Raw genomic sequence first — 13,149 nt, 5'->3', positions numbered from 1 at the left:
AATAGTGCCTCATCATTGGTATTAGTGGGCAGAATAGTGCCCCATCATTGGTATTAGTGGGCAGAATAGTGCCCTATCATTAGTATTAGTGGTAAGAATAGTGTCCCATTATCGGTATTAGTGGGAGGAATAGTGCCCCATAGGGATGAGCCGAACACCCCCCCGGTTCGGTTCGAACAAGAACCTTCGAACGGACCGAAAATTTGGACGAACTTTAGATGCCTATTAAAGTCTATGGGACTCGAACGTTCAAAATCAAAAGTGCTAATTTTAAAGGCTAATATGCAAGATATGCAACAGACAACACCAGCAATAAGGGGTATCTTCAGGTGTATACTGTGCTGGAGGCACACAACACCCACTTTAACTCCTGCAGATGCCTGTATTAGAGAACACCAGCAATAAAGGGTAGATACAGGAGTATACTGTGCTGGAGGCACACAACACTCACTAACTCCTGCAGATGGCTGTATTAGAGAAAAACAGCAATAAAGGGTAGATACAGGTATATACTGTGCTGGAGGCACACAACACCCACTTTAACTTTAAGATGCCTGAGAAAAGAACACACTGTCCCTGCCTATCTAGCTCTTTCCCTGCATGCCGGAACACACTACACAAGGCCACCGTGCTGGCGGCCTTATATAGTGTGGGATGTGTAAACCCCCTGAGGTATAATTGGCCACAGGCATCATGCCTGTGGCCAATTATGGCTCTCCTTGCTGCCGGCGCTGTGATTGGCCAAGCATGCGGGGTACAGTGCATGCTTGGCCAATCATGAGCCAGCAATGCACTGCGATGGCGTAGTGCATTGTGGGCCGTTCGTGCCACATGAATTTGGTGCGAACGGTCCACAAAGTTCTAAATTCGCCGAACAGACGAACGGCCGATGTTCGAATCGAACACCTAGTGCCCCATCATTGGTATTAGTGGGCAGAATAGTGCCTCACCATTGGTATTAGTAGGAGGAATAGTGCCCCATTATTGGTATTAGTGGGAGAAATAGTGCCCCATCATTGTTTTAGCCATATGAATGTAAATCAGAAATCTCATTGGATGCTGACAACAAATGCCACTTTTTGGAAAATATATATCCTATGATGATGTGTTAGCTTTGTGAACTGAGCCTATTGTATGAGCCTAGTGTAGTAATACTCCAAAAACAGACAAGCCTCAATGCTCGCTCCGTCTCACATCCAATGATACATAGGCATCGTTCCATTTTATTGAGATTTTATGTGATAGACCAAAACAAAGTGGCACATAATTGTGAAGTGGAAGGAAAATGATAAATGGTTTTACAAATCTTTTTACAAAGAAATATGTGAAAAAAAAAATCTAAAATCTTGTGGAACCAATTGCCTTCAGAAGTCACCTAATTAGTAAATAGAGTCCACCTGTGTGTAATTTAATCTCAGTATAAATACAGCTGTTCTGAGAAGCCCTCAGTGGTTTGTTATAGAACCTTAGTGAACAAACAGCATCATGAAGGCCAAGGAACACACCAGACAGGTCAGGTATAAAGTTGTGGAGAAGTATAAGGGTTAGGGTTAGGTTATAAAAAAATCTCCCAAGCTTTGAACATCTCACGGAGCTCTGTTCAATCCATCATCTGAAAATGGAAAGAGTATGGCACAACTGCAAACCTACCAAGACATGGCCGTCCACCTAAACTGACCGGCCGGGCAAGGAGAGCATTCATCGGAGAAGCAGCCAAGAGGTCCATGGTAACTCTGGAGGAGCTGCAGAGATCCACAGCTCAGGTGGGAGAATCTGTCCACAGGACAACTATTAGTCGTCTCTCCACAAATCTGCCCTTTATGGAAGAGTGACAAGAAGAAAGACATTGGAGAAAGAAAACCATAAGAAGTCCTGTTTGCAGTTTGCGAGAAACCATGTGGGGGACACAGCAAACATGTGGAAGAAGGTGCTCTGGTCAGATCACCTACAATGGAATGGTTTAGATCAAATCATATTCATGTGTTAGAATGGCCCAGTCACAGTCCAGACCGAAATCCAGTTGAGAATCTGTGGCAAGACTGGAAAATTGCTGATCACAGATGCTCTCCATCCAATCTGACAGAGCTTGAGATATTTTGCAAAGAAGAATGGGCAGAAATGTCCCTCTCTAGATGTGCAAAGCTGGTAGAGACATCCCCAAAAAGACTTGCAGCTGTAATTGCAGCGAAAGGCGGTTCTACAAAGTATTGACTCCGGGGGGCGCCATACAAATGCCCCCCCACACTTTTCACATATTTATTTGTAAAAAATTTTGAAAAACATTTATCATTTTTCTTCCACTTCAAAATTATGTGCCACTTTGTGTTGGTCTATCACATAAAATCCCAATAAAATACATTTATGTCTTTGTAACATGACAAAACGTGGAAAATTTCACGGGGTGTCAAAGCACTACACAAACATGAGGTAGTCACAAGCTTACAAAATCACAACTCCAGCATAGTGGATGACCAGATCGCTGTTGTGGGAAAATGACGGGTTTCGGGGGAGACAAGCCCCCTTCCTCAGAGCTGATCTAGCTTGTTACAAACTTGTCTTGTGTAGGTACTGTGACTCCAGCCTGCCCTGGGGATCGGACAGCTGGAAAGCATGGTCGAATGACCCTGCCCCCTGATGAGGCGCTGCCGGGAATTAGGGTGTGGCCATAGGACGCACTCTCTCTTCATTACAGCTGCAGCGATCGGCGGCAGGCATAATAACATTGCGGTTTATAAAGACTGGCGAATGTGAGTCATTTTTTAATTTAATAAACTGGTTATTTTAACCACTTGAGATCCGCGCTATAGCCAAATGACGGCTACAGCGCGGATCTCCTTTTCCGGGACGACGTCAATAGACGTAGTCCCGTGTACGAGCGGCGCGCTCTGTGATCGGCAAGTCCATGAGACTCGCCTGATCACCGATCCGTGCAAGGGGTCGATCCAGACCCCTTATCACGTGATCAGCTGTCAGCCAATGATCGCGATCGTCTCACGGGGCAGCTGAATGGAGAGATGCCGTTGTAAACCAATCAATGAACGCTTATTGCGATTTTTTTTTAACCAAAAATATGTAGAAGAATACGTATCGGTCTAAACTGAGGGAAAAAAATGTTTTTTTATATATTTTTGGGGGATATTTATTAAAACAAAAAGTAAAAAATAATGCGTTTTTTTTTCAAAATTGTCGCTTTATTTTTGTTTATAGCGCAAAAAATAAAAATCGCAGGGGTGATCAAATACCACCAAAAGAAAGCTTTATTTGTGGGGAAAAAAAGGACGTCAATTTTGTTTGGGAGCCACGTCGCACGACCGCGCAATTGTCAGTTAAAGTGACGCAGTGCCGAATCGCAAAAAGTGGTCTGGTCTTTGGCCAGCAAAATGGTCCGGGGCTAAAGTGGCTAAGAAGCAGTCACATCATTTGTCAAATTGTGCACGAGTCACTTTTATCACGTCTTTTGGACTATTAATTCAATTGTTTATATGCATATTCACTGTTCTAAAAACATTGTTATTTGCTAAAGGTTTCTTTTCTTTTTTTTTTTTCTCTCTTTGAGACACTGATTTAGGCACATAGTTTGGTCATATATATTTCTGGGAAAGTTTTGAGTTCCCAATACCGCACAGAGGGTCCAACACTGAATTTTATTTAATTTGTTTATTTATGTGTTTATTCTATTCCATCTTATCTTTGTTTTTCACTTCCACAAGCTCATTTATTTCCATAATTATCACTCTACAAGAGCACGTCACAATATTTAATCATTGTACACTTATTCTTTTTTTTTATTTTTTCTTGATAGTCATTTTTAAAGGCATTGCATAGATTTTTAACACAGTAAACCCTGAAGTTGGCTTTTAAAGGACCAAAGCCTTTGTTTTTGGAGTAATTTAAAAAACATACCAGGGGGTCCAACACCATAATTGCAAAACTTTTATAACATTTTAAAATTCATCTCTTCTTATTTTAGTGAAAGTAGACACACCCTGGTAAAAAAAACAAATAGAGGCTTCTCCTATATTTTAGACAGAAAATTACTTTCTTTGGATCTACTATGGTATAGCGCCACGTCTACCTACTGCTTCTTTTACATGCTGCCCGGGAATTGCACACTTTCGGCTTTTAGCACCGGAGGAATGCGTTCCAAGGCACGGCGTGCGCTCCAAAGGCAGTACCCATGAGCTGAGCAGAAACTGGGAAGATGAGCTACTTCTGCTAAAGTAAGCTTGCATGTCTCTGAGTTTATGTCTCAGGTCCCCATAGAAATCATGCCTTATAATAAGTTGGATCAGCTCTGATGACGGGGGGCTTGACTCCGTGCTGAAGTTGTGATTTTATTTGCTGGTGACTATCTCATGTTTGTGAGTATGTTGTTGGCAGGGCCGTCTTTAAGGCAGGGCAAAAGGGGCAGCTGCCCTGGGCCCTGTCATTGTTGTGGGGCCCAAAGCAGCTGCCTCATACTTGCCAACTATCCCAGTTTACATTCCCTTGAAGTTTTAGTCCTTCTCTGCTACTAATGCTGCCCAACTCTGCCCTATTGTTGTGTACAGATGACTCACCTGCAGACCCTGTGTTTACATGTAAATACTGGCATTCATATGTAAATAGCAGTGACATGCATATGTAAATAGCTGAGGCCAACTGCACTCATATGTAAATAAAGGCGGCATTCATAGGTATATCATGCCCCCTGCAGTGAGGAGATGTGCTGTAACCTATAGCAACCAGTGAGCAGTATTACTGTACAGCAATCTCTAGCAGCCAATCAACAAGCAGAAATGTGCTGTAACCTCTAGCAACTAATCAGTGAGCCTTAAGGAGTGCTGTAACCTCTAGCAACCAGTCAGTAAGCAGTAATGATATGCTGTAACCTCTGGCAACCAATCACAATCGCTGCCTGATCTGATACAGTAAACTGATTTTAAGTCTAGCTGCTATTTATTGTATGTCTCAGAGAAGGTGTAGAGCGAAACTGCATGGGGGGGAGGGGGGCCCTAAGAAAAATTTTGCCCAGGGTCCAATCAATATTAAAGACGGCCCTGGTTGTTGGAGGTAATGCACTAGGCATTTCTGCCAGCTTTTGTTTCAAGTGAATTAATGATTTAGCTGAGTCCTATAGGACTGTAATATATGACACCTGTCTACAGTTGGTGGTACTAAAGGAATTTGCCTGCATTGCCAATGCCTGGAAATGGCCCAGACGGCACATCGGTTTCAAACAGTTTGCAGAAGAAGACTTTTTTTTTTTTTTGTCCATGTCTTCACAAGTTCTCTCTGCTCTGTAGACACCCTGCAAAAGTTCTAAAACAAATATCATGCAGCGAGCCGTGGCCGATTTATTTACCTGGCCTTTTGGCGATTTCACAAGCTGACCCTTTAAACCCGTGTGGACAAACACATTCACAGTGATTTTCTGCAAAAACAAGAAGGGACAGAATTCACATGAAACATATTTTGAGTTTTCAGAACAGTTTTTTTTCTTCTTCTTTTAAAGAGCCCTATTTATAACTGATATTTTCAGTTTTATCTCTACACACTAGATGGCGCCATAAGAATTTTTTGTATTATTTAAATTTTCTTCTTTCTCATCATTCAATTATTTATTTTATTTTAATACCTTTATACTGTCACTAGTGATTATTTAACATTAAACATGCTTCAATGCTTCAATATATACACAATGCTTGTCATTGTGTATATATTCTGTAGAGGAAGCCCCCGTGGAGTGACGAAACGAGTAGGGCAGGGCCTGGTTTATGACATCATCATGCCAGCTGGGTGAAATCACAGAGGTCTTTCTGCTGTCTCATATGAGTATATTACTTGTTCGTTTACATACTACATTAGAGGGCATGCTCCTTTGCTTTTTTCATATGGTTATGGGTGAAGCTGGTGTACCGCTGGAGAGTCCACCTATAGTAAGGCTGTGTGACAGCCGGGCACTAGTGACCTCTTCTAACTGATCTCTTATACAGCACTGCACTGTGTTTGCCAGCGGGCTTGATGATGTCAGGAACCAAACCTCACCCTATGCGTTTCGTCACTCCACAGACATCATCAGGGGAAGACAGACAGTAGTGATCTTTTATAACTTAGAGATCCTTTTCATCGCCAGTGATGACAGATCACTGTACCGGCCGGCTGCTGCTAAAAGGTGATCACTGTGGCCAATCACAGCTAATAACAATAGTAAACACTGAAAAATTGGTTGCTTATAACTGTAAAATGCACAGTTATAAGCAATCATAGTGTGTTAAAAACAAATCCTGATCACCTCCCCAGACTAGTGCTCTGGTAAAAAAAAAATTCTATAAAAAAAAAGTATATATATATTTATACATATATATATATATTTCACAAAATTGAAAACATTAATAAAACATTTATTTATTTATTTTATTATAATGTCACCAGTCAGTGTCACTGATCACCACCACACCAGTCGTATGATGACGCTGTACTGCAATGGTGTCAGTATAAACGATTTCCAAACAATTGTGAAAAACAAATTTTTTTAAATTTCATCATATTCCAAAAAATTTTCAAAAATGTCCAACTTAAAAAAAACTCGCCATGCCATTTACTAAATACCTTGGACTGTCTACTTTCCAAAAAGGGGTCATTTGGGGAATATTTGTACTGTCCTGGCATTTTCGGATCTCATGAATAACAGTACATCAGGATTGATAAATTTTCATATATATATATATATATATATATATATATATACACACAATTTACATTTTGCCCTGAATTCATAAAGAAAGGTTATTTAATTGCAAAATGTTATAACAGAAATTAAGAAAAACACATTTGTTTTCAACATTTTCAGCCTTTTTTTGTATATTTTGTGAAAAAAAAAAAAAAACAGTAGTGATTAAATACCACTGAAAGAAAGCTCTATTTGCGTGAAAAAAATTATAACATTTTCATAAAGGTACAGTGTTGCATGACCAAGCAACTGTCATTTAAAGTTTGCCAGCGCTGAAAATTGGCCTGGGCAGTAAGGGGGTAAAAGTGTCCAGTATTGAAGAAGTTAAAGTGGTAGTAAACTGCAAAAATAACCAAAAAAAGTAAAAAAAATCCTCCCCCTGCAAGTAAATGGGGATTTTACACAGAGTAAATAGATACCTAACATGTCACGCTTAAAAATTGCGCACACTCGTGGAGTGATGATAAACTACAGTACTTAAAAATCTCCATAGGCGACATTTTAGACACCTTTACAGGTTACCTGTTGAGAGTTACAGAGGATGTATACAGCTAGAAGTATTGCGGTCGCTCTAACGTTCGTGGTGATACCTCACATGTGTGGTGCGAACACCGTTTACGGCTTACTCACTTCTGCGCATGAGCAAGGAGGAATGGGGGGGGGGGCTTTCAATGTTTTTTTTCTTAATTATTTCACTTTTTATTGTATTTTTTTTTTACCATGTATTTAAAAAAAACAAAGTATCACTTTTATTCCTATTACACGAATGTAAACATCCCCATGATAGAAATAAGAATGACAGGTCCTCTTTATGGAGAGATCTGAGGTCAAAAGGGCCCCCAATGTCCTACTTACCTTTAAAAGCAAAAGATCAAAAACATTTTTTTTTGATCTTTTGCTTAAAAAATAAATACAATTATTTACTTTCAGCCTGGACTAGAAGGGACATCATGAAGTTGTCCCAGTCCTCCAAGGTCATAGAGGCAATCAAAGAGTATCTACTCTTTGATCACCTATGGGAGCAGCCGGCTGCACTGTCAAATCGTTTCTCTAGCAAACCGGCGTGAACGTTAAGCCCCCGAGAGCGGCAGGAGGAAGATGTGCCCTCCCCCCACTTCAGGAACTGTTCCAGTGGAGCATGAGCTGCTCAAGAAGGTTTCATGAGAAAACCAGCCGCCGGCGGAAAAAATGATACGTGGGGGGGTTATAGCTGATATCTGAGTACACTCGGCTATATATCTCGGCGGGGCCTGCGGGGCCCCTATCGGGCGGGGCCCATGGGCTTGAGCCCGGTCAAGCCCAATGGTAAGTTTGGCCCTGAATGTAACAATATGATCGAGATCCATCCACAACCCTGGACCGGCACCAGCAAGCCACTGAGAGCCTAAGCCACCCGCTCCGGCCCCCTCCACACCCCAAGCTCTCTGCTCCCTGAGAACGATGGTAAAGCGCCGCTAAAAATAGCGGTGCTGTACCGCCGGCGCCAATATCTCAGTGTGAAAGTAGCCTGTGTGAGCCAGCGGGGGAGCTGGGGGTGGGACAATGCATTCACCTAGGTAAGTATGATTCTTAAAAAGAGAAAAAAAAATAAAAAAATCGGAACTTCTCTTTTAAGGATTGCAAGGGCATCTCCTATATTGCTGACTGAATAACAATGAAGCAGCAAGCAGTACACTTATGAAGCCTCCACTCTACTCTTCCCTCCTGTAAGCATCAGTGGTGGCTCGTCTATGGAGAGCACTGCGCCCCAAGCCCACCCAGTTGTGTGACATTAGTAAAATAATATTTACTAATGTCTTCCTGCTTCTCCTCCCATCCAATCAGGTGCCAGGACCCACTTCCTGTTCAGCCGAGAGAAGAAGCAACGGCCCCGGCTCTTCCCTCGGCAAGCTGGAGCGAAGACCAGCATTGTCCGTCTCCTGGGGGCGGGGGGCTTTTGGGGGGGCACTGTTTCTCCCACCCACCCAAAATATTGAGCACCAGCTGTCACTGGTAAGCATATTACCTGTGCTAGACCAAAAGTAGGGAATACTCTATTCAGGGTAACACCTTGGTGGAAAGAGATTCTGCCGAAAACAACAGATTTTCTCTTGCCAGTGTGGGAATATGTGGGAAGATGAACAGCACAATCTCTCAAAGTGCTGAAATAAAAAAATGAAAGTGGAAGTTAACCATCCTATCATTTCCAGCCAAAGAAGCCGCCCTCTTGGCCTCATTTTAATCTTCAAATACCATGGTGCTGCACATGTGATCAGTTATGACCCCAGCCATTGGATGGTTTGACAGTTTGGTTGATAGCACAAGCAATCTAATGCCGCGTACACATGACCAGACTTTCCGGCAGACTAGGTCCGATGGCCTTCCCGACTGACTTTTCAGCGGAGTTCCAACGGACTTCCGAACGAACGGGCTTGGCCACACACGAACGGACTAAGTCTGTTCGAAAGCCCGTTCGTTTTTAACGTGATGACGTAAGACGGGACTAAAAAAGGAAGTTCAATAGCCAGTAGCCAATAGCTGCCCTTGCATCGTATTTGGTCCGTCAGACCAGCACACAGACAAACGTTTTTCCCCGATAGGAATTGAGTCCATCGGACAGATTTGAAACATGTTCTGTTTCTAGGTCCGTCGGCTTTTTATAACAAAAAAATTATCAGATTAGCCCACACACGATCATCGTATTGTCCACTCTTGTGTGTTTACACGGCATTACTGTTTTTTTTTAAACTGTTAAATCAATGGGTTTACTTCCACTTTAAAAATTAAACAAAAGAGAAAAAAAAAAATATTTGAGTTTGGGGAAACAATCAACAATCACAATTTGGCTTCTGAGTTTTATACCTTTAAAGAATGCGACACCATTATTTTCGCATGGGGCACAGCGGCAGGACGCGGTCTCCCTATCGAATTCTTCCAGGGCACGCTTCATATTCTCCTGCAGAACGTTGGCCCCGATGAAGTCCGTCGGTGTCACCAATTCATACAACGGGTTTGTCTGCAGGACAGAAATGTGAGAAAGAAAGACTTTTTTTTTTTAAATAGTTTTTAAAAATAATCATGTGGTCCATTAATGGCATTTGCCCTTTTGATTTGTTATTAATGTGATTTGTTTTTTTTTAACAAGTCAATTTTAACCACTTAAGCTCAAGGATTTACCCCCCATCTTCTTGACCAGGCCCTTTTTTGCAATACAGCACTGCATTACTTTAACTGACAATTGCGCGGTCGTGCAACGCTGTACCCAAATAAAATGTATGTCCTTTTTTTCCCAGAAATAGAGTTTTCTTTTGGTGGCATTTTTATTTTTTTATTTTTTTTTTACTGTTTTTTTTTATTTTATTTTTTGCGCACAAAAAAGTGTCTTCATAAATTTAGGCCAATATATATTCTGCTACATATTTTTGGTAAAAAAAAAAAAATCACAATAAGCGGATATTGATTGGTTTGCGCAAAAATGATCACATCTACTAACTATAGGATATTTTTTATAAATTTTTATTTATTTTTACTAGTAATATTGGCGATCAGCGACTGTAATATTGTGGTATACATTCAGACACTGACACTTTTTGGAGACCAGTGACACTAATACTGTGATCAGTGCTAAAAAGATGCACTGTACTAATGTAACTGTCAGGAAATGGGTTAACATCAAGGGCCATCAAAGGGTTAAATGTGCACCTAGCCAGTGTTTTACTACTGTGGGGGAGGTGCTTTTACTAGGGGAAGACATTGGATCCATGTCCCTGCTTCGCAGAGACACAGGATCCATGCCTTCCCTACTGTCAGAACACTGATCTGCCTTGTTTAAATAGGCAGACCACCATTCTGTGTCACTGCAGGATGATCAGAGGGTGATGGTGGACATCTAGTCTATGGTACCCACTGATTGGCTCCTGCTGTGTATAATTGCAGCGGGAGCGAGACCCTGGTGGCATGCATTCACGCCTGCTACCCAGAAGAGCCGAATCACGTATATATACTGTATGTGATCCGGCATACACCTGCCACCCTGTAGCAGTAAAACTGCTATAGGGGGGTCAGCAAGTGGCTAAGGAATATCTAAACCAAAAGCAAAAAAGTAAAATATTGTAACTTTCAGTCAGTCATTAGATATTTCAAAGATCTGGACCAACACAGATTACAATGTCAATGGGCAAAGGTATAATAAAGATCATTTGATTTTTCCCATTGACATTACCTGGTATTGCTCCAGATCCAACCTGCAGTACGGGAGCTGCATAGAGCCCTTTGGCCCTTACTGTGCGGCCATTGGGGACCCTGTAATAAACACGGCTAAGCCCTTGTACACACGGTCGGACATTCCGACAACAAAATCCGTCGGATTTTGTCTGACGGATTTTGTCCGAAACTGGTGTTGCATACACACGGTCGGACAAAGTTGTCGGAAAATCCGATCGTTCGTAACGTGATGACATTATTTCGTTAAGACGGGACTACGTTCAGGCTAATAGCCAATAGCTTTGGTGTAGGAATTTGATCTGAGCATACGTGGCACTTTGTCCGATCCGAATTCTCTACACATGATCGGACAAAGTCCGATCGGATCATGTTGTCGGAAAGTTTTATAGCCCAGCTCTTAAACTTTTTCGGTCGGATATTCTGACGGAAACAGTCCGATGGAGCCCACACACGGTCGGATTATCCGACAACACGGTCCGATCTGACATTTTCCGTCGGAATGTCCGACCGCGTGTGTACAAGGGCTAAGAGGTTTCTTGCATACGTTAATATAGAGGTTATCAGAGTCCAGTTAATGATCTCTGTAGATTTCAGGTGCCAGATCTGTGACCTGAGGGATGCATGGCGCCCTCTGGCACTTAATGTGCATCCTTGTGGTTCCCTGCAGACACTGTTTGGGTGTTTGCTGAAGCCAGTGAAATATATTTTAGGCCAGCTGCTAGATACTCTTTCTGGTACTGTCCATCCATTTTCTATATTATTTTTTTCACTCAGATCTAATAATATTTCAGATGGGGCATAAATCAGTTTAACTAGTTGCAGACTTTGGGCCTGCTAGATGGCCTCAAAGAAACGTCATAATTTTACACCGGACATGTGTATAGTGTGCAGGGCCATCTTTAATATTGATTGTACCCTGGGCAAAAAATTTCTTGCCCCCCCCCCCCCCCCATGCAATTTCACTCTACACCTGCTCTGAGACATACAATATATAGCAGCTAGGCTTAAAATGAGTTTACTGTATCAGATCAGGCAGCAATAGCGATTGGTTGCCAGCTGTTACAGCATATCATTACTGCTTACTGACTGGTTGCTAGAGGTTACAGCACATCATCTACTCACTGCAGGGGGCATGATATACATATGAATGCACCTTTATTTACATATACATTTTGCCGACCGCAGGTGTTTACTTATGAATTCCGGTTATTTACATGTAAACACAGGGTCTGCAGGTGAGTGATATGTACACAACAATAGGGCAGAGCTTGGCAGCATTAGTACCAACACTTCACACTGAAATATCAGGAAACAGCATGAGACTTTAAAACTTTTAAATTGGGATAGTTGGCAACTATGAGGCAGCTGCTTTGGGCCCCACAACAATGACAGGGCCCAGGGCAGCTGCCCCTTTTGCCCTGCCTTAAAGACGGCCCTGATAGTGTGTAGCATGTCCAGTGTCTCTGTCTTGCAGCTGGGACTCCTCCTCCCAGTATACAGCAATGGTCGGCTTTGATTAATCAAAGCCAGGATCATTGTATACTCAAAGTGCTGGCAGCTGCAGCTGTCAAAGCAGTCTGAATCAGTGTTTATAAACAACACAGCTCCAGACACCAATACAGAAAGATACAAAGTAACATATTAATTTGTATCATTTAGTTTATTCATCTACAAATCAAAGGGATGGGCTTCCACCTGCAGATGATGTCAGTGAAAGCGACCTGACAAGTAAACAAGTAAAAAATATGTTTTGTTTTTTTAAAAATAAAATATTTCTCTGTTTAACCCCTTATTACCCCTTATTTGGTGTGACCGTGTGTATGCAAGACAGTTTAAGCTAAATCCTGTCGGAATTCCGTCGGGAAAACCATCAGAGCTTTTTCCGACCAAAATTCCGATCGTGTGTACGGGGCATGAGGGTGTAAATTTTTGATTTCACTCCTCACTATCTATCACAAGATGGCACAAAACCCCCACAAATGACCCCATTTTGGAAAGTAGACAGCCCAAGCTATTTTCTGAGAGGCATGGTGAGTATTTTGCAGCTCTCATTTGTTTTTGAAAATTAATAAAGAAAATAATTTTTTTTTTTTCTTTTTTCAATTTTCGAAACTTTGTGATAAAAAGCGAGATCTGCAAAATACTCACAATACTCTCAGCAAAAAGCTTGGGGTGTCTACTTTCCAAAATGGGATCATTTGGGTTTTGTTTTGTGCCATCTGGGCATTCCATGG

General features: G+C 41.8%; 1 protein-coding gene across 1 annotated transcript in view; it reads right to left on the bottom strand.

The window, feature by feature from the left end:
- Positions 1 to 13,149, bottom strand: part of LOC143926668 (complement component C8 beta chain-like) — a 96,015-nt gene that overhangs the window by 820 nt on the left and 82,046 nt on the right. The window contains exons 10-11 of the mRNA XM_077450636.1: positions 9,554 to 9,707; positions 5,345 to 5,413 (exon numbers count right to left, since the gene is read on the bottom strand). Of these exons, the coding sequence (XP_077306762.1) occupies positions 5,345 to 5,413; positions 9,554 to 9,707 (223 nt within the window). The remainder of the gene's footprint in view (positions 1 to 5,344; positions 5,414 to 9,553; positions 9,708 to 13,149) is intronic.

Source organism: Lithobates pipiens, unplaced genomic scaffold (assembly GCF_037356315.1).
Source record: "Lithobates pipiens isolate NorthernLeopardFrog02 unplaced genomic scaffold, aLitPip1_a1.2 Scaffold_23, whole genome shotgun sequence".
Lineage (NCBI taxonomy): Eukaryota > Metazoa > Chordata > Amphibia > Anura > Ranidae > Lithobates > Lithobates pipiens.
This window is presented reverse-complemented; position numbering and strand designations above follow the sequence as displayed.